Raw genomic sequence first — 25,786 nt, 5'->3', positions numbered from 1 at the left:
ATAACTTCTTTTCCGGAAAGTTCTCACCAAAATGCTTTTCTGCGCTTGTAAACAATACAATGCGCTGTCTCTGGAACAATTTTAACGAGTGGCTTAGGAATGACAGCAGTCTGAAGTTGGTTGCAGTTTTTTCATCTCACCTAGTACACATATAATTTAATTATATATCGAAAAAAAATTAAATATTTTCAATATTTAAATATTGAGCCAAACCTGTGTAAACATGTAGTCACACAAAACCAATTGGTGAGACAACAAATGCCTTAAATGCCATGATAGACCACGGACCGAATTTGAGAACACTTAAAAACCTTACAATTTTCACTACCAGCAGGATGGTCACCAAAGGTTTGAGGGTCTTGTTCAGATCGTAGTGGGCAACCATCCATATTAATGTGGGAGTGATAATGTGTAAAGTATTCGATTCTAGACATTATTATATATAAATCCAACTGAATTGTGAACCTCTGATTCCAACCCACAACGCTTTACAATATATTTTGAAATCCTCCAAATAGCGTAATAATTTCACTTTACTCATACTCCACTCCAAAATATACAAGTTAACATGATTCTACTGTTGTATGTAGTGCAAATACTAAAATTTCTCTTCGGTAAGTATCACCTAAAAAAATAGTAAATTCTCACGATAAATTTAACTTTAGGTTACCATGTGACCAACATTTTTTTACATTGGAGCAATTTTAATACAAAAACGTCTTATCTTTCAACACGTACATGCGAAAACCACAACGTATTTAATTATTTTATGGTTTTGCAATTGTTGATATAGGCTGATTTCGAAAAGGCTATCTAAAGAAGAATGACCTCTTCATACAAAATAAGGCGGGAGCAATTCTTACTTATTGTATAATAAAAAAACACAAATTTAATACATGCAAATAAACAATTAAAGCAATTATTGAAGGAATTGCAAGTTAAAGTTTGATAATGCTCTAATTTGCACATTAATGGCATACTCGCATTTTAATTGGGATAGGCCATCGCTACTACGGCACATTTTATCTCATGTAATAAAATATTATAAAATGATAGAGTAATAATTGTATCAGAGCAGATATAATAATGCCGAACCATGAATGAATCGATTTGAATACTAAAATGTAGAAATATGCGAACATAAAATACGAAGAAGTACACCTGCGAGAGAAACACTTTGAAAGAACATAGCATAAATAACAAAGCGATAAGAAAAGTATGTGTGTTTTGGTATAGCTAAAAACATGCGTATTTTTATACCCTGTGCCATACACAGTAGTACATATGTACATGATAAAATTTAAGAAATATTCAAAAAATTCGAAGAAGTACATTCAACTGGGAGAGAACATAGCATAAATAACAAAGGCGTATTTTATGAAATTTTATAGAAATCGCTTCAGATATAGCTCACGTATACATGTTTCATCTGATTTAATATTAGCCACCAAAGCCTTTATACGCACTTCATAACAATGATATTCGCTACATGACATCAGATGCCAAATTTTTCAAAATAGGTTAAGATTAGATGTAGCTCCCATATATATTTCCCTCGTATTTGATGTAAATGATACATCAACTTCGCAAAGCTTTCATATGCCAATTGAGACTTATATGAAGCCTATGACTAAATGTAGATCAATTTGGTTGCAAATTGTGGATGAAACTTTTAAAATTAAGAATATGCTGAGGTATGGCAATATTAAGGTTAAACATAATAACAATTGGACTTATGGCCTCTGAGATCTAGGAACGACAAAATATAAATTATTTGGTTGGAAAATGCCCCAAAAATCTTTAAAGTGCTTCATATCGGGAGATACCATTACAATAATGTCTCTGCCCAAAACTTATAATACAGGGTAAGATTAAAAAACTGCAACCAACTTAAGACTGCTGTCATTTCTAAGCCACTCGTCCGACACTTGTTAAAATTATTCCAGTGACAGATCATTATATTGTTTACATGCGTACAAAAGTATTTTTGTGAGAATTTTCCAGAAACCAAGTTATTCGTGATGGAATTCAAGCATAATAAAGCACTCCAGCATTTAAATGTGAATAAGTCTTTTGTATCTTGTACCATCGCTCGTTACCGTGATACTGGTAGCGTAGCCCGACGTCAAGGAAGTGGGCGGAAGGAAACAGCAACATCAGCAGAAATGGTTCGAAAAGTAAAGAAGCGACTTGATCGAAACCCGCGTCGCAGTGGCCGAAAATTGGCTCGTGAGCTGACATATCGCAATATTCCATTCGGCAAATATTGAAAAATGAAATTCCAAAAAGTGCAAGAACTTTCACCGCAACAGAAAGAAAATAGACTCAATCGACCGTGGCATCAGAATAAATGCCCAATATTATCGCGAAAATATTTTGGGGGGTGTATTAAAGCCTTGGGCACGCAAACATTTTGGCCGCAGACCTTGGACATTCCAACAGGACTCAGCACCATCGCACTCAGCACGCGCCACCCAAGAATGGTTACAAAATTACGTTCCTCGCTTCATTTCCAGCGCACAATGGCAACCAAGCGCTTCGCCGGAAATGTGCCGAAATACCGCAGGGCAACACTCGGACAGCGTGTGACGGTTTCATTGGCCGTTTAAAGGCCATAATTCGTGCCAAAGGTGACCAATTCGAACAAATCTAAATTTATGCTAAAATTTGATACTATTTCCGACAAAAAAAAAATAAAAATTATGGCGCTTGACTTTCTTCCAGTTTTATTTATCTCCCCCTGTATACCTTAAATGGACCGATAAAGTTTATTTTCAATACGAAACAATTTAGAAACACTACAAATGTCTATGCCAATAAATTATCTTAAATATTTTGCGACCTCTTTCTTCATGTCAACATATAACAATACCATGTTATATCGACTTAGAATTGTTTGCATATCACGAATTAATAATAGGTCTCCGAATATATTGCTATAAACGACATGACAAAGTTAATATACCCTCCATCTAATGGTGAATGGCATTAACGAACAACAGTAGTAATCTGAATAACTGTGCCAATTTGTGTTTCAATTGTAACTTTTTTTTTCGAATGTTTCTGTTTTATTTTGATTTTTTTTTGTTGTTCGTACATATTTTCTGTTTGTGTTTAATTCATTAATGCTCATAAAAACTACGTGTTGGTATGTGTAAGAGAATCTTTCACCTTTTCTAAACAACGGCACATCTATTTACATAAAGAGAGAATGTGTGTGATTTGTTGTCATAAAAAACGGACGTGATTGAGCATCATTAGCTCCATTCAAATAATCTATCAACATTTTTAAAATCAGGTAATTTGCTGTATATAACCCACCATGAGAATTCTTTGTATTCTCAATTCCATACAAACTTTATAAACAAAAACAAAAAACTTTTTTTTTTGTTTAATAAAAACGTAATAAAATTATCAGCATATTTTATTTGTTTATATTCTAACAGTTTGACGATTTTACTACTCGTTAACTCGTATTTCGCTAAACGAATATGCTTAATTTAGTAGATATAACAATAGATTTACAATAATATAGACGACTTTTGTGTTTTATTACTTTTTTGTGATCCTCTAATGATAATACTAATTTTGAAATTTGTGGCAAGTGTTAGTCTCGTCTTGGTCCGTCTATAACTGTCACACTGTACTTAATAAAAAAATAAAAGAAACCTATGAATCTTGATGATAAAATAATTAAAAAAATCAAATAACTTAATTTCGTATACAAAACTTAAGAGAACATTAAAACATGACGTGTGTATGTGTGATTATTTTTGGGATGAATATAAATTGTGAAGTGGAACTGGTCTTCAAAGTGCCACCAAAGATGGCATTACAAATGAAAACAGAATGCCGGAGAATATGCCGGTAATCAACATGGCAGCAGCAAACATACCAGCGGTAATTTGATGTTTTGGCTGTACCGTTTGTGGGGCGTACATCATACCCAACGAGCTAAGGTAACCGGAACTGTAAGACATGACAATGGCAATTATCCAGTAGACCCATTCGTTTGTAATGAGCACGGGGATGGTGCGATCAACACCCTTGGGTAAATAGTTACACAACAGGAAGAGAGGTATAAAAACCACACGCAATATAACAGGAACACAAAGGAATCTTGGTTTAGGCCATTGGATCCAGGAGGTAGTTAAACTGCCCAACATAGCAAACAGGTTAAATGTCAAGAAACAGGTGATCGAGGCAAACAAATCCGGTGAAATAACAAAATCCGGGGCTACGGCTTTAATATCCGAGTGTACGGCTGGGAATACGGACAGGGTAATGAAGAACGTAAAGAATATATTGAACATTTGTGGCGATGCTTGCTTGAAGACCGTCCAGTAAGGCACTTTTGTTACTTCTTGTTGATTTGTCAACGGTTTCTCCTCCTTACGTCTGAGCATGGTGTGATAACGATAGAATTTATTCAGAGGCAATGCAAAGTAGGTATCGAAACACACCAAGAGCACCAACATTGCTGTGATAAAATAATAAATGGCCGAGGTGCGATGTGAGGAAAATATATAGGTACTGCATATTGACACCACCGAAGCAAACAGACCACTGATGTTTGAGCCCAACACTACAGCACCGGTGTATTTAATAGGCAATGTAGCTGCCATACCATAAATGGTGTTCTGATAAATACCATTTGCCATATTCAACAGCACCACACTGATCATGGTGATCCAAAAGAATGCAGCCTGCCAACTTGTCGAGTCCAGAATGGCCAACAGAACGGTAACAATGAAAATCAGCAATTCAAACAGGATACTATAAACAATGCGCTTTGTTAAATCACCTCCCAGATGCACAAAGATGTTCAGCCAGTTGAAAATCAAATTTGGGATTTGTGAAGCAAAACCAATGTACTGCATGAAACTACTGGCATAGACAGTGGTGCCATTACCACCATCCACAGGTGCCAACTTAAAGTCCTCGAAATAGCTTTTCGCCGTAATGAACATATTCCAGGGCATAAGTGTACCCAAACCGTGCAGCATAAAGATGATGAACACCAAACGCCATTTGTCCAGGGGCGGTTTAAGCGGCAGTTTTTCCTTATCCATACCCTTGAAATTTAAATCATCTTCGGGTAATTTTTGGGCCTCCCATGATGGTGTCAATGTTACTGGCTTTGAGTTGCTTAAAAAATGTGTTTTTTCATTATTCCGATCCATGATGTCGATTTGATGTTATTTTGGTGCTGACAAGAGGTTAAGTACTGTGGTGCTTGCTTCTGTTTCCGCACTATCTCCGCTCTCTAGCGTGTTGGGTGTATGCGAGTGGTGTTTGTTTTAGTATGTGCGTGCTGTGTATGTATGTCGTCTAGACAACCGCTCGAACGAATGTTAATGCACTCCGACAAGAATTGAATTTAGAATCGAGATACGAAAAATATTTGAAAAAAGAAAAACTAAACGCTACTGAAGAAGACACGACGGCAACAATGAAACCAAACACTGCAACGAGAAAAAAACCAAGAAATTTGAGAATTATTTATTTAATTAATACAAATATGCATAATCTCGGGTATCGCTATTATAATAACCAACCTTCTTATCGTTCGTTCGCTATTTTGTCATCCTCTCTCTAATAAGTCTCAAATTATAATGCCATCGACAAACTGAAATAAATACCACCACCCAAGTATTTACACTATGCTCGCGACGAGATTCCAAGATTAGTTAACAAACCCGTATAATCAGTGCTATCCGATGGCAGGCGGTCACAACACGTTGTATCGTTTAGGTTAAGGAACAAGTAAATATGCAGTAGCACCAACAACAACACAGCAGCAATCAAAAGTATCTGATATATGTTGTGAGCGATTTATTAGATTCGGTTACTATCTTTTGGTTAGCTGACATATCTAATCGAATCTAATGCGACGGATAATAATGAGCGATTACTGTTATATTGCCCGTTTGTTAGTGATTAAAGTTTGAAATTACTTTCGGGTTTTGTTTTCTTCATGCAATAAACTATGTTAGAGTGAAATGACAATTTTTTTAGAATACTACAACAAAAAATAATCTCTTTGAAAATGTTAATGCATAACAAATACAACAAACAAAATTATTTCTCTTTTGTTCTATGTTTTGCTGTAATGCCGCCATAACAATCGAAAATGGGTAATCGATTCGAATACGATAACAGCAATTATCAATAAGATATTATAATGCTGCGTTTACACAGAAGAAATGCACATGAAAAGACAACATCATTAGAAATTGTTTTATGTTGTGATACGATATATTTAAGCGATCTTGTGTGACAAGAGTATAATAACACATACAACTGTGCAGACGCTATGAGATTTGATTGACAATCACATTGACACAAGTGCCGAGACAATGAACTTTCAAACCAATTTTGAAATTGAGCTTTTTAAATGAAAATTTATTCAAATGTATAAAAATTGTTGAATAATGCATATCATAACAACCACCGATTGGCATCTTATAAGATATACAAATCCATATATTTTTGAAAAAAAAAAAAAACAATAAAATTTGGACACATTAATGTTCCGAAGTATTCATGATAGAAGAATATATGTAGTCGCATCGACACAGCTGCTGGGAGTTCACTGAGTGTCAAATTAATTTTGGAATTGAAAATATTGAATGAAAAAATATTGAAATTTGTAAAAATTGGTGAAAAATGCACGTCAAAACAACCTCTGATTGCCGTGGTGTAAGAAAACATATAAAAATCATCTTAAGTTTGGAAAAACATTTAAAAATTTTTGACATATCAATGTTCCCAAGGGTTGATGCATCTACCTGTGTTCTTCTACCATGCAAGTATTAATGCATCTACATGTATGCTTCTACAATGGTGTAACCGTTCACTTTTGTCAGTTACCGGGTAATCAAAAACATTTTCAGAGTTGATGGATTTTCAGCCGCTGTAAAATTAAATATCAAAATTAAACATGAATTAAGAATCTGTACCATTATCGATATTATGAAGGAAAACTCAGTTACCACAGTGAACATCTTTGGTGATTTCAAGTTCTGCCGCAGAGCAAATGCTAGCCAGTACAGAAAATAATCGTTCCAGTATGAATGTGGTGGTAAAATACAACTCTGATTGAATTCAATTTTTCTTTAGGAGAATGAAGAGAGCTATTGTACTAGCGTTTAGGCGATCATCAAGATTTGATTCTTAATTTATTTTTCGTAAACATAACAGCGCTAACTAAAATTCGGCGCATTCGGTCGACGGTGATTACAATTAATTTTTACAAATTTAAATAATTTTTTATTCAACATTTTCAATTCTAAAATTGGTTTGACAGTTCATTGTCCGAGCAGCTGTGTCGATGCGTCTACCTATATTCTTCTACAATGCTTTACTTCAACGACAAAACAAGAACCTCCAGTAGACGACTTAAACGGAAGTGAATGTTTCCCTGTGTTTTTTATTTTATCTATGCCTGCTCATTCAAAGTTGATGGATTATCAACCGCTGTAACTTAAAACAGCAAAATGAAACATGAATTAAGAAGTTGTACTATTATCGATATTATCAAGGAAAATCGGTTACCACAGTGAATATGTTTGGTTAATTCAAGTTCTGGAACGGAGAAAATAGTTGTGTTCCACAACCTGCAAATTAGTACTAATTAGCACTAATTCTGCTACGACGCGTTCCCGTACTCCAAAAACTAGCAAAACTTGCAGCTCTCTCGAGAAAAAAATGGCGCTGAGTGGTGCACATTTCTGCTTGTTTTAGCTACATGAATTTGGCCGAGCAGAAATGTGCATATTGTAAATTTGACATTTAATTGGTAGGGCTAACAAGGTTGAAAAATGTATTGATACATTTCAATAAAGAAAATGATCAACTTGAAAACTAAAGGAAAAACTAATATTTGTCGTGCAAAAAACAAAAAGAGAAAATATGGAGCAACTGATGTATTCACTTTTGGATGATTCCAGCAGTGAAGAGGACTGGCTGAATGAGGAATCAGATTATTAATTATTATTATAAATTATTAATTTTATCTTATCGTCTTCAATACTCATTTTTTAAATGTTGGCGCCCTTTTCAGTAAGGTTTCACCAGTCCGATTTAGGCTGTTTACTTTCGGAATTTTGACATTTTATCGCATTTCTGCTAATTTTCCGTTCCCTTATTTTTTGAGCAAACCTAAATGAGAATGACATTTCGAACTGTTCTCTCTTCTGCTAGTTTTACTACTAAAAAAGTACTGGAACACAACTAATGCTAGCCAGTACAGAAAATAATCGTTTCAGTATGTATGTTGTGGTAAAATACAACTCTGATTGAAGACAATTTTTCTTTAATTGAATGAAGAGAACTCTTGTGCTAGCGTTTAGGCGATTATCAAGATTTGATTCTAAATTCATTTATAGTAAATATAACAGCGTTACTTAAAATTCGGCGTACTCGGCCGACGTTTTGAATGAATTTTACCTGGATATGTGGGGCGTATGAAGTTTCAAAGTTTAATAATGGAAAAATTTTGTGTGTGCTGTAAATAGAAATGAATAATAAAAAAACATTTGCAAATGAAAAAACCAATTGGATGAATCATAAAAAGTATCATTTTTAAATTTTTTTTAATTGGTAGATGTTGAAATATTTAACAAAACATTTATATATTTATCTATTGATCGCAGTACTATACAACCGTTGCTTTGCAAATCATACGTTATGTTTTACTTCAACGTCAAAACAAGAACCACCAGAAGTGAATGTTTCCTTGTGTTTATTATTTTATCTATGCCTCCTCATTCAATGTCGATAACACAATGTTCAATTGGCTTAAAAAACTACTTTTTTACTCGCAGGATAAATCGGTTATCGTAGTAAAAACTTTAACAGTCTTGCAGTTCTGGAACAGAGCAGTTGTGTGGTGTATCATTAAACTTTGCTACTGTGTCAAAGTGTGTACCCTACTTGGTAAAAAAAACCCAGCTCGGAATAATCGATTTCATTGGATCGTTTTTAAATTCGATAGGGCACTTTTGTCTTTTTTCGTGGTGAACGTGTTATAGGACATTTTCGACATCTTCAATTGATTTGCAAACGTATATTCATAATAATTTAAGAAAATAAGCTAATAAATTATGAGTGATTTTCACGGCGGAGATACAGAAAATAACTTTAGAGGAAACCATCACGATTCGAACGGAGACACCAACATGGGAACACCGTCCGGAAATGATGAACGAGCTTGTGATGGTTATGAAAAAACTGAAAGTGCTGGTGACAGACATAGACGCTCTTCGCGTTCTAGATCAAAGGATAAAGACAGGGATCGTAATCGAAGAAAAAAGTAAGTTTTTTAATGATTAAATGATGCATTTTCAAGCGAACAATTAAAATATTGCTAAAAAATTGCGTTTAGATTTTGCAGTTTGTGCTTCTTCGCCACAGATTTTAATTTGTGAATGCCCCATTGATTGTGTGATGCATATGTGAAATTGTATGTACACACACATTAGAAAGCATTTCTCAATATACGACATGCATTGTCGTCTGACTGTTCGGGCATTAAAACCTAATTGTTTTGTTATACAATGTTGCACATACAATTTTTAAATTTGGATGCATATTATTTGGAGGTAGATTTACTAAAATGGCAAAATATCCTAATTTTTCTTGAAACAAACGTTTATGCCCCCTACAATGAGCGTTTATTTTAAGTCAGTCGTTATACCATTGCACATACAAAAGTACAATATTGAACCATAGTAAATGACAATCATATGAATATTAGACTGGCTGTAGCTATAGCCCGGCGACAAGGGGGTAATTTTATGAAATTTTAAGTGTTTAAGGGAAAGGTATGAGGCTTCACCACAAAAGTCATTACCCATAATTTCGTGGAATAAGTCATGTGTAACAAATGTAATCAGTTGGTAATTTTAACTTTAAATTTCTAACAACGAGTAAATGTGTTCCATTGTTGGTACGGCCAACCAAGATAATATGGGGTTTATAATTTTGTAAGCGCAGTCCTGCGAGCGGGCCGCGATTTCTTTCTCTTAGTAATTGGATTTTTTAATTGAATAAAAGAAACCCCTTGTGAATACATCCCAACTTAATTTTCGTTTAAAAGATACAGTTTTATTTGGTGGTAATCAGGGGCGTTAGAACGCCACTAACAACCTGGAAATACACCAAAAATTAACAGGACTTAGGAGACCCATTACTCGAAACATTATTATTTCTTTTCCTCACACAAAAAATAAAATAATAATAAAGCTCAAAGATATAAAATAGTGGATTTTTTTTGAATATGCAGCGACTAAACATCTCTTTTTTATTTATATTTTTGCAGAGACCGTTCAAGAGACCGGGATCGCGAAAAAGATAAAGACAGAGATAGAGAGCGCGGTCGCGATCGTGACTACAGAAAAGCAAGTCGTGATCGTGACCGTTCCAGTCGCGATCGGGATCGGGATCGTGCTAGTCGCGATCGTACAAGTCGAGATCGCGATCACAGAAGACGTGACCGAGATCGTGATTCACGAGCACGTCGAAGTCGTTCTCGCACATACGATGACTATGATGCTCGCCGTGGTAGTAGCCGTCGTGATCGCAGCCGTGATCGTCGTCGCGACCGAGATCGGGAACGTTCGCGAAGTCGTAGTTATGATAGACGCAAGTCACGTACAAGTCGCGAACGTAGCAGCCGTAGAAGTCGCGACAGAAGTGTGTCCAGAGAACGTTCTGAACGTATGCATTTGGAATCCATCAAAGAGGAGGTTTCCAGAGATAGTCGTTTCGATCTGACACAGACCATACAAGAACTTATGAGCAGCACAACAAATGCTAAGAACTTTGCAGCATTGTTCTCTTGCAATAACAGCAATGATTCAACGTCAAATGGTCCAACGGACTGCAATAGTCGTAAGTTCAAATTTATTCAATTTTTGTTGCAAAGGCTAGTAATAACTTCTTGTTTTGCAAATTACAGAAGAGAGTGAAAGAAAACGTCGCAAAAAATCGCGCTGGGGAGGCACTGAAAATGATAAGACTTTTATACCCGGTATGCCGACTATTCTGCCACCAACATTGGATCCTAAACAACAGGAAGCTTATCTAGGTAATTTTCTATTTCATTATGTTTTACACAATTCTACATACAACATATATGCATAAATAGTTTTGAGGTTAAAGTGTAGTAGTAATAATAAGAACACCAACAACAACATCAAGTAAGTTCAACATTTAAACATTCAATTCAACTTCAAAAGCCAAGAGGAAGAACGTAAAAGACAGGCAGCAATCAACAAGAACAACAACAGTGGAAACTATCGAATGATCAATCCCACGGCGGCCGGTTCTATGTACCGGATTGACTCGGAGGCACATTTCTCCGACCAGGGGCCGCCAACCCAGCAAATACATGTTCGTGTTCGTCCATTTTTCTGATGTGGGAGCAACATTACCCGGAATGTTTGCTCCGTATTCTCTTGGTCCGAGCCGGGATCGAGACCAACCCCGGACCATGGTTCTGCTCCGTTTGTCGTAATCGCATCCACCACAGATCGGTTTCGGTGAGATGCAACGGATGCATGGAGTGGGTGCATTTCCGGAATTGTTCCGGCCTAAACCGGATACAGGAGTATAGCGATAGGGACTACATTGCTTCCTGCTGCGTCAATGTAGACCCCAGTGAGTCTTCATCTTCGGCGTCCTCATCGTCGTCGCAATATGAGACTCCCCCGCAATCTCCTCAACAGCAATCTACGCAGCAGCTGACGCCACACATTGCTGTTCAAGTTCCGGACAATGCATCATTTCTCCAATTTAATTGTGATGGTCTCAGAGGTAAGATCAATGAAATTGTAAGCTTTATGAGTCGGAAGAACATCAAGGTCGCAGCGATCCAGGAGACGAAGCTGAGTACCACCTGCAGGCTTCAAAGTTGTGATGGATACAACGTACTAAGGAAGGATCGCTCCAGAGGTGGAGGTGGAGGATTAGCGTTCCTATTGCACCACTCTGTCCAGTACAGACCTATCTCGCCTGAGCTTGACTCTAGTGACCCGTACATGGAATGTATGGGGGTAGCGGTCAAGTGTGGAACCGCCGAGGTAGAGGTGCTCAACGTGTACATTCCGCCGTTAAATAGCTGTGCCCCACGTTATATGCCTAATATCAGTTCACTACTGGTAGGCAATAACCGTCTGGTGCTAGGGGATTTCAATGCCCATCATGAATTATGGCATTCCGTCCTAGGTAATGACCAGAGAGGCATGGCGCTGGCTGAGCAAATCGATAGCTCCACGTTTTGCACAGTGAATGAGGACGCGCCCACCAGAATAAGGGGAGACTGCCACAGTTCTCCGGACATATCCATCGTGTCCCCAGGTCTGACGAATGACGTAACTTGGCAATCAGTCATTTCTCTAGGCTCAGACCACCTCCCCATTATTATCGCCATCAATAGACCACCCGACTTCATCGACTCTGAACGCCGCACTTTCCTTAACCACGGGAAAGCTAATTGGCAAGAATTCAGAGAGTATACCAATCGCCGCTTCAGAGAACTGCCCAACCCATCTGATGTTCAGGTAGCAGATAGGTGTTTCCGGGACATCATCAAAGCTGCAGCCGCTCGCTATATACCTGCTGGTCGAATACCTGAAATAAGACCAAACTTCCCAGCAGAGGCAGCGGGATTAGCAAACGAGCGAGATGAGCTTCGCCGTACTAACCCTAATAACCCCAGAGTCAGGGAACTTACTCTGGAGGTAAACAGGTTAGTAGGTGAGCATAAGCGGAAAAAGTGGCTAGAACATCTGAAGCATTGCAACATCGGTACCGGAACGAGTAAATTGTGGGCAACGGTTAAGTCGCTTTCGAACCCTGGAAAAAAGGACGATCGGACATCTGTCTCATTTAACGGCGTAGAAGTGACAGATCCGAAGAGGTGCGCGTGTTATTTTAACCGGCAATTTGTAGAGCACCCCGAGAGTGACAGGGCGAAGAGAAGGATACTACGCCGTGTACGATCCCTTCCAGCCGAGGAGGTACCACCACAATTTACGTTGGCAGATGTTGCACAGGTCATCAGAAGCGCAAAGTCATCCAAAGCGCTTGGTCCTGACGGAATCTCAATGGTGATGTTGAAGCAACTGGATGAACCAGGAGTTGAGTATCTGACAAAGCTTCTCAATCTGTCGTTAGCCACCCTAGTAGTTCCCGATGCCTGGAAAATGGGCAGGGTGGTCCCGCTACTGAAGCCAGGCAAGGATGCCAGCAAAAGTGATTCATACAGGCCGATATCACTTTTGTCACCAGTAGCAAAGACGCTTGAGGCTTTACTCCTCCCCAGCATAAGAGAGTGTTTCCCAGTAGCCGATCATCAACACGGATTCCGAAAATTGCATAGCACAACAACAGCTTTACACGCCATTTCCACACATGTCAGTAGAGGTCTCAACCAGAACAGGCCGTGCGATAGAACAGTTATGGTGGCACTTGATTTATCAAAAGCCTTTGATACAGTCAATCATGCCACACTGTTCGAGGACATTGAACGCACCACCCTCCGGCCAAGTTTGAAACGTTGGATAGTAAACTACATGTGTGGACGCCAGTCGTACGTGGAATTCAGAAACAAGAAGTCGAGCATCCGTAGAGTTAAACAGGGAGTTCCCCAAGGTGGGGTGATATCTCCGGAACTGTTTAACCTCTACCTTTCTGAAATTCCACGCCCTCCAGACGGCATAGAGATTATTACGTACGCAGATGATTGTACGCTCGTGGCGTCCGGACCCATTATTGATGACATTTGCGATCGGTTGAACGCTTACCTTGTTGATCTTACCGCCTTTTTCACTGCGAGGAATATGAAGATATCCGCCACTAAGTCGACGGCCACACTTTTCACCACATGGACTGCGGAGATGGGGCTATCCTTGAATGTGCAGGTCGATGGTGCTCTTATTCCGACCACCAACTACCCCAAGGTATTAGGGGTCACATTCGATAGCCTCTTTAAGTCGTCCGCGCATACCACAGCTATCTGCGACAAGATTAGAAGTAGGAACAAGGTCCTCAAGTCTCTGGCCGGCAGTACTTGGGGAGCTGATAAGGAGACCTTGTTGACCTCTTACAACGCGATAGGCCGGTCTGTGGTAAACTATGCGGCTCCAGTGTGGTCCGCTAACGTCAGTGCTACGCAGTGGAAAAATGTTCAGTCCTGCCAGAATGCCGCCCTTAGAACCGCAACAGGGTGCCTTCTCATGACACCCGTCGATCACCTACATGAGGAGGCGAAGGTCTTACCGGTGCGACAGCATAACAAAATGCTGTCAATGCAATACCTGCTTGGGTGTTATAGACAAAGCCATCCAAATCACCATCTTGTGGATAGGCAACCTCCGCCCAGGCACGTTAGGAAAGACCTTCATGATCTAGAGAGAGAGGTACAGAGGTATAAGAGAGAGCCTCTAGATCAACAGGCCTATCAAGCGGGACTGAATAGTATTCACTCTAATGCGGTCTCAGAAGCCATTGAAGGATATAGAGTGAATACTGTGCTAGGAGACCATCCCCCTCCCGTCGCAGCTGAAGAACGAGAGCTGCCCCGACAAACCCGAGTAGTCTTGGCTCAATTACGATCCGGATGGTGCAGCCGCCTAAATTCCTACTGGGCCCGGATCAACGGCGAAGTGCAGAACATCTGCCCAGCATGTGGCACAGGCCCACATGACACGCTGCATTTATTTCGCTGCCCAGCCAAGCCTACTCACCTAACTCCAGTCTCGTTATGGACTCAACCCATACAGGTTGCATCCTTTTTGAGACTGGACTTAGAGGCAGAACCGGATTGAATTGAGTTAGAAAATGGAAACCAAACGAACACATATGTATGAGCTGCTACAACAACAACTATCGAATGATCCAGTCATTTTGCGGTCTGTTGTGGAAAACTAAACAAATATTCTAAACATTGTTTTTGCACTAAACATAAAAACTAATAAAACATTCTTCGTTTTCTTTTTGAAGGCAAACAACTTATTTATAAAACACAAAATCAAAACAAAATTTCTACGTTCCATCCCTACAAAAGGATCTGAAGATACAATACAAAACGAATTACCCGGAAGTTTGTTTTCGCACACTGTTACGAAGAAAAAACCTTCAATGCAATACTACTAATGTTTTAGTTTTCTTTTTAGAGTGTTGGTCTTGGTGTAAACAAAAAAGATCACATTGAAAGGGTTTTGCAAGTGATTAGATATATTCTTAATTTATGTTAATACTTTTTTAAGTTTATTTTCCTCAGTACGTTACCTGAAATGAGCCCTACAATGTTGTATAACTCCATCAACGGTTAAACTTGATATCAAATTTAACAATGTTTAATCTTATATGTTTTCAGTTTTTGTATAATTTATAATCCATTATAATTTCAAATACAATTTACTAATAATGAGGCTTTTTGCCTCTTTTTTTCTTTCTTCTTTTTCTAACCCAAACTTTTAATTACAGTTCAACTTCAAATAGAGGAAATAAGCCGTAAGCTGCGTACTGGCGATTTGGGCATACCACAAAATCCAGAAGAAAGGTTTGCATTCTATATTTAAGTTATTTTTTATGATTATTATTTAAGATAAGAGACAAATACTTATCAAGCTTTTTATCGTCAGTTTTAAATGGAAGCAAGTGTGGAAGCAGATGTATTTTTTATCAGGTATGAAATGGGACGAGTGCCAATGGGGGTTTGGATAATCATTTTTTTTAGCGAATTGTTAGTGTGGAAAATGTTCTATCAGCAAGTTATATGAACAAATAATCAAGATCCAATTACAACACTTCAAGATCAGTTGTGAATTTTCATTTGATTCCAAATATTTTGAGATACAACTTCTAAGATATGTAATTTACAACTAAGAAAATGTGTCGATTTTGCTTGTCGATGCTTTCTTTTAGTTTGCTCAGAATAACCTTGCAAGAAACAAATATTGCAATGAATGAACATAATGTTATGCTGTCTTTAATGTTTGACCTCTGAATTTATTAGCAAAATATGAAATAAAGTTAAAATAATGCGATTCGAGGGAATTTATTAAATAATACAAGAAACTTAATCAAATATTATTTTGTCAATGACCCGAAAGGTTATCAGTGCATTTTTTTGATCACATTGACTTAATAAATTTTAATATTGCAACCCGACTCAAACATGTGAATGCAAAGATCGTTGCTTCAATTGTAAATTGTTCAGCTTTATTAGTATAGCGGACAAGTGTGGAATGTGTTGGCTTAAGATCCCAACTCTTTCCCATAGATTTTTCTATTAGTGGAATGTTTTTCCATTTCAAAAATGTTTTTTTCATTTTACGCTGCCAGGTGAATGATTACATCTCAGTCTTTGTCAGGTTGACTCGTATAGCTTTGGTACAACAAATTCATTTTTATTTCCTCCACCATAGTATGAAGGATTTATTAATTTTGACACTTTGTTATTAACTCTTTGAAACTTTGTAAATTTAGTACGTGCATTTTTAGCCTCCACCATACTAAGCAGGGTATGTATATTAATTCCGTTTGTAACTCCTCGAAGTATGAACTTGGGACCGCATAAAGTATATGTAGATCAAATTTCTGTTTGTCTGTGGAAGTCACTCTAGCTTCCGAACAGAATTATGGTAGTTAAACGAAATTTGACTAACATTAATTGTAGGTCCATTAACTTGTTGGTATTGAAAATGGGCCATATCAAAGCGCGAATCTAGTTTTGGTTTAGTCCCCATATAACTATACCTGCAGATTTAATGTGTTTTGGGTATTTTAATTATAATTTTAAAGCGAACTTACTGTAAATTGACAGATTTTGTTCCCTGTATATATGATTGCAGAGAACTGTCCACATGGGTCCATCTTTTGGTATAGACCTTCATATAACTGTACCTCCACATATACTGTAGTTTGCTGATTTGTGTCACCCTTTGCACCGAAATACTTTCAAATCTGGTATTCGTATTGGGTACAACCTTCCATATCAGAAAATTGTCCATACAGAGGTCAAAGTCTTCGTATAGTTCCTATATGGCGGCACTTCCCAATATTCACCATTTCAATGAATTTTGTAACATTATTTAATGGAGTTAATTGGAAATTGGAATTTGTCATTTCTGTGCCACACGTCTGACAGCAGTTAAAATTATTCCAGTGACAGCTCATTATATAGTTTACGAACGAAAAGCATTTTGGTGAGAATTTTCCAGAAAAAAGTTCAAGCGTGATAGCGTGGTCAAAGTCTTCGTATAGTTCCTATATGGCGGCACTTCCCAATATTCACCATTTCAATGAATTTTGTAACATTATTTAATGGAGTTAATTGGAAATTGGAATTTGTCATTTCTGTGCCACACGTCTGACAGCAGTTAAAATTATTCCAGTGACAGCTCATTATATAGTTTACGAACGAAAAGCATTTTGGTGAGAATTTTCCAGAAAAAAGTTCAAGCGTGATAGCGTGATTGCTTTATACTTGGCTGGAAAACCACAAGTGGCTATCGTTAGAGCACCGTGATACTGGTAGCGTAGCCAGACGTCAAGGAAGTGAACGGAAGAAAACAGCAACAGCAACACCAGTAGAAATGGTTCGAAAAGTAAAGAAGCGACTTGATCGAAACCCGCGTCCCAGTGGCCGAAAATGGCTCGTGAACTGAACATATCGCAATATTCCATTAGGCAAATATTGAAAAATGAGCTCGGGGCAAAGCCATTGAAATTCCAAAAAGTGCAAGACTTACACGGCAACGGGAAGAAAATAGACTTAAAAGAGCTAAAGAGTTGCTTCGTTTGGCCGAAAATGGTGAACTGCCGAATTTGGTTTTCTCCGACGAGAAAACATTCCTTGTCCTGCAGTTTGTAAACAAACAAAATTATCGTGTTTACTTGCCAAACAGTTCAGCTGAAAATGTGCACGTTCGGTTGGCTACCAGAACTCAAGCGCTGGCCATGGTGATGGTGTGGATCTCCATAACAGCCGATGGTCGCTCTCCGCTCGTGTTAATCGACCGTGGCATCAGAATAAATGCCGAATATTATCGTGAAATATTCTGAAGGGTGTATTAAATCCTTGTTCACGCCAACATTTTGGCCGCAGACCTTGGACATTCCGACAGGACTCAGCACCATCACACTCAGCACACGCCACCCAAGAATGGTTACAAAATGAGGTTCCTCGCTTCATTTTCGGCGCACAATGGCCACCAAAATCTCCGGATACCAATCAGTTGGACTATTGTGTCTGGAGTATTTTGGGAAGCATGGCTGGCACTAAAAAATACCAAAGTGTCGATCTCCTCAAGCAAGCGCTTCGCGGGAATGGCTGCAGAGCAACATTCTGGCAGCGTGTGATGGTTTCATTGGCCGTCTAAAGGCCATAATTCGTGACAAAGGTGTCCAATTTGACTTAAAGTAATTCTAAAGTTTGATGCTATTTCTGACCTTTTTCGCTTTCGTTCAATGAATTAAAAAAAATGTAAAAATATGGCGTTTGACTTTGTTGCAGTTTTTTTATCTCACCCTGTATATGGGCCCAGATTTAAGTATAGCCACAATATAAATCTAACCTAAAGTTATTCGTACTTTGATAATTTGTCTATGACAGCAAATTACCTTTGAAAGTCCTCATCGAAATAACGGGTTTAGACCTCTTTGGGTTTAGAACTCTTTTAGGTCTCTTTGGGTGAAATCCGTTACAAGACATTTGAAATCGATCTGACTGCTGGCTGGTGTGCACCATAACTCTCGATGTGAGTATCCGATCCAAGTTCAGAACTGGGCTACATCGGTCCACTCCCTCTGGCACCTCCCCTACAATATGTCAAACGTTTCACAGAAGATAATCAACATCCTAGAACAAGAAAGGATCATCAAATTTTGTTCAAATGTATCAGTGCTTGATTAGGTGCGAAAATGCACAAAATCTGCAGACTCCATCAAGTTCCTCCCCCACGAAAGGTCAAAATTTTGAATAACCATAACTCTTATAAACTGCGAAATAAGATCTGGTGTGAAGATGGGATATAGCCGACCACTCTTTTTGGCAACCCCCCTTCACAAAGAGTCAAAATTTTGAATTTTTTTTAAATCATAATTTGCAGGTCAGGTCAACTATAGATCTAATAAATAATAATATTTACCACTAATCACGTAAAATTGGAAATATGAATATTTCCACATCCCAATATTTTTATCAGTATTATATGAAGTATTAAATGGTATACATCGACCGCACTTTCAGATACGTCCCCCAAAAAAGTTCAATATTTTCCAAGAAATATAGTCTATACATAGCCTAAACCTGGCACGTCGCAATATTTATATCAGACTTACAAATTAACTTTTTTTCGAAACCAAGTTATATGAAATGGAACTAATCGACTATTCAATGTGATTAATTTTATGTTTAGATTTCATTGCATTTATTTATTGTTATATTGACTAAACTGAATTGGTATTTTTAGCAACGAATATTACAATTACAATGTTGCAGCACTAATTACTTTGCGAATGTAATCTTTGAAATTATCAGTTCGTTCCCACAGTTTATACTCTTCCACGTTGTTTATTATGGGACGAATAGGGTGAAAACTCCTTGAGTAAACTCCACTCATATAAAAATTGAAATCGATCATCATTAAATGGATAATACATCCCTGGCTTTTTTTTTTATTTTTTAATTAATTCTTGATCACTTATTTCAACTTGTAGGAAAAATTGTAAAAAATAGTATACGGAACAGGACTTAGTTTCTATATTGAGTTGATACAACTTTGCCCAACAAGACAATGTTAGCCAGCAGTATTTTAAAAACTGAAATATTTAGGTCCTCACTGTATTCTTCTTGGTGGCAGGTGTGAATGGGTTGTATATGTCGTTGTTTTTTATATAATAATTTAATTTCATATTATTTCCAAACAGAGGGATAATGAATGTTGTCGCTTGGTTGGTAATTATCACCATTTAAACTACTTCAAGTATACATTACTAATTGTTGTCTACTTCTCCTCCTCCTTGAAAATATCTAGGTGAAAAAGTGTTCCAAAATAAAAAGTGATTGATCTCAATTTCGGTAGAATCTAACGCACGGGTGTACTGTTCATGTAAGCAAAGTACTGAACACATTAGTTATATGCTAATCATAATGCTTTCTAATAAATACAATTTTCTCTTTTCTAAGGACAAAATACAGAAAACTCACACACACTCTATCGCGCTGTATACATATATAGAAAGAAAGAAAACGTGGACGGCCACAATAAGAGTTACAGCAGTCAGTAATAATTACTTAGAGTAACGAATCAATCAAAACGAGATTTAATTTTGCTAAAAATAAGAGATATTAATCAAAATTTTTCTTTTTCCTTCCCCCGCTCAACTTGCCAAAGAAGCGTGAATTGAGAAGCGACAGCGGTTTTTGAGTGCCTTAATTCTAATCCAATTACGATGATATTTTTTCTATTAATGCTAATTAATAATCATAATCATAATAATCTAATCAACGTTTTACAGGACATTAATTAGGAATTAATTATAATTTGATTTAAATTTTCAGCAAAAAGAATTTTGAAATGAAGAAGGGGTATATTTTATTATTTGCTAATTCCATATTTGTTTTTTCTATTTCATTCAATAGGTCTCCTTCGCCGGAACCAATTTATAGCTCTGATGGCAAACGTTTGAATACCAGAGAATTCCGTTATCGCAAGAAATTGGAAGATCAGAGACACCAATTGATACAGAAAATGCAAACGGTTAATCCAGATTTTAAACCGCCAGCTGATTACAAGTAAGTCGCATAGAAATTATATAAATCCTGTTTAAATTTGCTAATCTTAATTCTTTTTTTTAGGCCCCCAGTTACAAGGGTCATTGATAAAGTGTTGATACCACAGGAACAACATCCTGATATTAACTTTGTGGGACTTTTGATTGGACCGCGTGGTAATACTTTGAAGGCCATAGAAAAAGAAACGGGAGCCAAAATTATTATACGAGGAAAAGGTTCGGTTAAAGAGGGAAAAGTTGGACGTAAAGATGGCCAACCTATGGCTGGGGAAGATGAACCACTGCATGCTTTTATAACTGCATCAAATCCTGAGGCTGTCAAAAAGGCCGTGGATAAAATCAAAGATATCATACGCCAGGGCATTGAGGTACCCGAGGGCCATAATGATTTACGTCGCATGCAATTGCGCGAATTGGCCCAATTGAATGGTACTCTACGAGAAACCGATTGTCCCCGTTGTACTAATTGTGGCTCAACGGAACACAAATCTTGGCTTTGTCCAGATAAACCCAATGTTACAAACAGCATTGTTTGTACTTCTTGTGGAGGAGCTGGTCACATCTCTAAAGATTGTCGTAGTAAACGTCCCGGTGCCGGTGTACCTGGAGAGGAGAATGAAAATTCTCAAGCTAAAATTGATGAGGAATACTTGAGTTTAATGGCTGAGCTAGGTGAGGGACCACCACCATCTGCAGCTCCGAAAAATCAACCTGATCCATTGGCCCAGGTACATATTAATCGTGGTTATAGCATATTCGATAAGAAACCAACCACAATGCAAGCCATACAGAGTGCACCACCACCGCATAATGCTGTGGCTCCACCACCACCCATTCCATCAGCATGGGGAACTGCAAACCCTCCACCCGTGGCAATGCCACCGTTGATTCCGCCACCACCTACTACCCAACCGCCAACACCGGCGGCTCCACCACTTTTGCCATGGATGAGTGCACCACAGCCGCCACCACCAGGTGGAGACCCACCACCACCGCCAGGTACTGGACCATTGCAACCACCCGGCACAGGACCTATGCCACCATTATTGCCGCCACCACCAGGAACCGGCTTGCCACCATGGCAGGCACCACCGGGTATTTTACCGCCACCAGGTTTTCCGGCATGGGGAGCCGGTGCTCCCGGAGCATATGCTCCACCACCGCCTCCACCATGTGCACCACCGCCACCAGGCATTGGTACTTTAGCACAACCTCCACCACCACCACCACCATCATAGACGCGTCAACCTCAATTTAGTTTGTCAATTGTCGAGTAACTTTAAAAGTGCTACAATCAAATTATAACTAATATATTCTTGTCAAAATAATTACCATAACTATTTCACACATGCAACCTATCTAATGTGGAAAACACTATACAATCTATGTTGTATAAAATTATTTTAAAAATTTTACTTAATTTTCATTTAGTAGACCCTATAGAAAGTGAAATTTCTATAAAATATCCTTCATATATCTAATTTAAACTCACTCCTAGTGTAGAGTAAAATAAGCGTGATACCACTGAACAGCATTATATTATCTTTGCCATTCAAAACAATCAAAATTTCGATATGTTTGTCAAACAACCGGAATTTAAAACCAAAATTAATTTTTTTGCTGTTTGATGTCTATCTATTTGACTTTGATATCTCAATTGTAATCTAACATTATGATCTAAATAACATGATTTCAATAAACCATAGTGACGTTAAAATGCTTTGCGTATATTTTATATATCCTGGGCTTTAGAGAGTTTTCTGACATTTAAACAAGTAAAAAAGCTGTACTTTAAATACCCTCCACCATTTGGAACGAATTTGGCAATTCTCAAAACAATAAAATACGTTACATATTCTGTTAAAATCTTTAAAATACCAATGTAGCTGTTATATTAGGGTCTACACGACGACATCATCAAAATACCGCATATCGGGAGGTACCATAATGTGGGGGCTATACGAAGACGTGGACCTGCACAGACAATTTTCCGTGTTAGGCTGTAGTATCCATTATGAACTTCAAATACCAAACTTGAAACAATTCCGGTCAATAATGTCGCTAAAATCATTGAAATACCGAATATCGGAAGGTACCGTTGTATGGGTGCTCTAAGAAGACGTGGACCTGTACAGACAATTTTCTGTCTTGGGTTGTAGTATCCATTACGGACTTCAAATGCCAAATTTGAAACAATTCCGGGGAATAATGTCGCTAAAAGCATAAAAATACCGAATATCGGCTATACGAAGACGTAGACCTGCACAGACAATGTTCTGTCTTAGGCTGTAGTATCCATTACGAACTTCAAATACCAAACTTGAAACAATTCCGGTGAATAATATCGCCAAAATAATCAAAATTCCGATTATCAGGAGGTACCGAGGGGGCTATACAAAAACGTGGACCTACATGACCCATTCTCAATACCAAAAGTCCTGCAGACATAACATACATTTGACTAAAATTTTATTAATCTACTTCAATTTGTTCGGAAGCTAGAGTGATTTCCACAGACGGACGGACATCGCTAAATCGACATAGAATTTTATGATGATCAAGAATATATATACTTTGTGGGGTCTAAAATGTATATTTCGATGTGTTACAAACGGAATGACAAACTTAATATACTCTCTATACTATGGTGGAGGGTATAAAAAGGGTAATGTGCACGTGTCTGCTGCGAACTGTTTCTGTATTTTGCTGCTCAATTAGAAATTTTAAGAAATCACAAATCTAATTCACGGAATTGAGTGCATGTTTCAGGCCTTGCTTAAAAAAAAAAAAACAAAAAAGGAAAAAAACAATACATCGGCTCTTACTCCCAATTTTCAAAGTAAACGAAGTTAGTCAATTAAGATATTTCTATCTCTAGAGTCTCCTTTTCTTAGTATGGAACCTCCAAACCTCCTGTGTACACAGACTTTCCACCTCCTCGTATTTGCAAAAGAGTTTCATAATTTCCAGCTTGTAGTAAGTACCGGATTGCAAAACACTACTATGGGTTTGACGGGGACATGACAATGGTGTGCAATTCATATACTCATGGAATACCTAAACACTTTCTTACAATTCCACTGCATAAAATAAAATTCCACTCTTTGTTATTTACTTTGGATTTTCCTTTTTCGCCGTCTCTTTATTTATTCGCACAATCTAAAAATAAACTTAAAAAACTTGAATTTTTTTTCAAAACCAAATCGAGATAACTTGCATGGATTGAGTGAAGGATTTCTTAGAAGTACTTCAAGCAATCACGCTCCCAAAACAATCTAACCATGCTTATTGAAATATTCTTTGGATTGTTCGACATCGGGCTTAATTGTGTCAGGGTTCGATTCGGGATTCCAATTGGCGGGGCAAACTTCACCGTGTTTTTCCACAAATTGGAATGCTTTAATCAAACGCAAGACTTCATCGACGGAGCGACCAACAGGCAAATCGTTGATGGAATATTGGCGCACAACACCGTTGGGATCAATGATGAATGTACCACGCAAGGAAATGCCTTCATTTTCCAAAAGGACACCATAATCGGCGCTAATCTGTTTGGTAATATCGGCTAGTAGGGGATATTTCAGGCCACCAAGACCGCCATTTTTACGCTCCATATTGGACCAGACCAAGTGTGAAAAATGTGAGTCCACAGAGACGCCCAAGACTTCGGCATTTAGATCTTTGAATTCTTGAATGCGATCGCTAAATGCAATGATTTCTGTGGGGCATACAAAGGTGCTAAAAAATAAAGGTCAGCATAATTAATACTTGGTAATTTTTAGAAAAAATGTATCAAGCTTACAAGTCAAGAGGATAGAAGAACAAAACCAAGTATTTGCCGCCATAATCGGAGAGCTGAACATCTTGGAAATCGTTTCCCAAAACTGCAATACCCTTGAAATCTGGGGCTGGTTGTTGAACTTTGACAGCCAACAGGGGTGAAGCTGCAAGTTAAAAACAATGGAAATTAATGGCAACATTGACATGCAAATTGCAGACCTACTTACTTTGATGCAACAGACGTCTGAAGCTGTTATTCACATTTTGTTGCTTGGCAAGTTGTTTGCCAACTTGAGGAAGCTGAAATAAATAGATGTTTTTGTTTATTATAATTGCGATTACGTAATGAGCGGGTACTTAGTAATTCTTATGTTACTCTATTTGCAAGGGACCCAATGTTGGCAAAGACAATTCCAATTAGACTCTTAATTGATTTCACAATAATTTCTTATTGCTTTCACTTACAGTTCTTAGCAAGGTTCTGGTCAAGAAAGACATTTTTCTGGTGTGATTTATTCAAGCTACAGTACTGAATCAATTTCCTGATGAAATGATGATAAGTTTAATGTCTATTCGCCGGCTATCGTCGCTGCTGATTTCCTTTCACAAAGAAATAACAACAAACTAGGAATATGTACGATGATTCTCGATTAATCGAACCCCCCTTGAGAACTATCTTTTAGGGTAGTTCACACTTTAACAGCTGTGGCAAGTTATCGATAAACAATTGATCAAAATGAATTCTTTTATCGATAGTGATAGGAAGAGGAAATTCAAACGATTGAGAAATTAACGGAATTTGGGATCATATTAGTTATTTTATTGTAAAGGTTATTTAGTACGTTTGTGAATGGCAAAATTATATTCAAGGTAGGATCTAGAAATCATTATAATACAATTTTTCAAGTAAAAGATCGCGATCAAAAGATCAAGTAAAAGATAGCTTTATTAACACAACATCTGGGAATGACAAAATAGACAAAATTTAAAATGCTTTACATTTTTAGTGTATTTATGCAAAAACAAGTAAAAAAATCGTAAGTTCGGCCGGGCCGAACTTTGAATACTCTCCATCATTTGGAACGAATTTGGCAATTTAAAAAAAAAAAAATAAAATCCTTTAAAACTTCTCTTGAAATCGTAAAAATGCCAAATGTTGCTGTCATATTGGGGTCTAAACGACGACGTGGACCTG

The 25,786-nt window shown here is 37.7% G+C and overlaps 3 protein-coding genes across 4 annotated transcripts; 1 reads left to right on the top strand and 2 right to left on the bottom strand.

The window, feature by feature from the left end:
• Positions 1-3,488: 3,488 nt before the first annotated feature.
• On the bottom strand, positions 3,489-6,048 carry LOC101891739 (equilibrative nucleoside transporter 1). 2 transcript variants are annotated; one of them, XM_011295906.3, is made up of 3 exons: positions 5,700-6,048; positions 5,559-5,629; positions 3,489-5,465 (listed from the first exon to the last, which is right to left on the bottom strand). In XM_011295906.3, the coding sequence occupies exon 3, from the start codon at positions 5,181-5,183 to the stop codon at positions 3,810-3,812; it is 1,374 nt and encodes a 457-aa protein (XP_011294208.1). In that variant the 5' UTR covers positions 5,184-5,465; positions 5,559-5,629; positions 5,700-6,048; the 3' UTR covers positions 3,489-3,809. The 2 variants fall into 2 exon arrangements, with proteins under 2 accessions (XP_011294208.1, XP_058977237.1); XM_059121254.1 differs by having other exon boundaries at positions 5,559-6,048.
• A 2,950-nt stretch (positions 6,049-8,998) lies between these two features.
• On the top strand, positions 8,999-22,528 carry LOC101891909 (splicing factor 1). Its single transcript, XM_005175875.4, has 6 exons — positions 8,999-9,316; positions 10,325-10,896; positions 10,964-11,092; positions 15,496-15,571; positions 20,660-20,812; positions 20,876-22,528. The coding sequence occupies exons 1-6, from the start codon at positions 9,108-9,110 to the stop codon at positions 22,047-22,049; spliced, it is 2,313 nt and encodes a 770-aa protein (XP_005175932.2). The 5' UTR covers positions 8,999-9,107; the 3' UTR covers positions 22,050-22,528.
• Positions 22,529-23,914: 1,386 nt separating this feature from the next.
• Positions 23,915-25,233, bottom strand: LOC101892084 (peroxiredoxin-2). Its single transcript, XM_005175876.4, has 4 exons — positions 25,057-25,233; positions 24,819-24,891; positions 24,614-24,755; positions 23,915-24,549 (listed from the first exon to the last, which is right to left on the bottom strand). Exons 1-4 carry the CDS (start codon positions 25,087-25,089, stop codon positions 24,087-24,089), a joined length of 711 nt encoding a protein of 236 aa, XP_005175933.1. The 5' UTR covers positions 25,090-25,233; the 3' UTR covers positions 23,915-24,086.
• Positions 25,234-25,786: the final 553 nt, after the last annotated feature.

This window comes from Musca domestica, unplaced genomic scaffold, assembly GCF_030504385.1.
Source record: "Musca domestica strain aabys unplaced genomic scaffold, Musca_domestica.polishedcontigs.V.1.1 1, whole genome shotgun sequence".
Lineage (NCBI taxonomy): Eukaryota > Metazoa > Arthropoda > Insecta > Diptera > Muscidae > Musca > Musca domestica.
Note: the sequence above shows the minus strand (reverse complement) of the source record. Positions and strands in the feature narration are given on the sequence as shown.

Bases quoted from the DNA above. Each gene is read 5' to 3' on its own strand.
- LOC101891739 (XM_059121254.1), bottom strand. From the start codon at position 5,183: ATGGATCGGAATAATGAAAAAACACATTTTTTAAGCAACTCAAAGCCA.
- LOC101891909 (XM_005175875.4), top strand. From the start codon at position 9,108: ATGAGTGATTTTCACGGCGGAGATACAGAAAATAACTTTAGAGGAAAC. The intron at 9,317-10,324 runs GTAAGTTTTTTA...ATATTTTTGCAG, and splicing joins GATCGTAATCGAAGAAAAAA to AGACCGTTCAAGAGACCGGG. The intron at 20,813-20,875 runs GTAAGTCGCATA...TCTTTTTTTTAG, and splicing joins AAACCGCCAGCTGATTACAA to GCCCCCAGTTACAAGGGTCA.
- LOC101892084 (XM_005175876.4), bottom strand. From the start codon at position 25,089: ATGTCTTTCTTGACCAGAACCTTGCTAAGAACT. The intron at 24,756-24,818 runs GTAAGTAGGTCT...TTTAACTTGCAG, and splicing joins CAGACGTCTGTTGCATCAAA to CTTCACCCCTGTTGGCTGTC. The intron at 24,550-24,613 runs GTAAGCTTGATA...TTTATTTTTTAG, and splicing joins TTCTTCTATCCTCTTGACTT to CACCTTTGTATGCCCCACAG.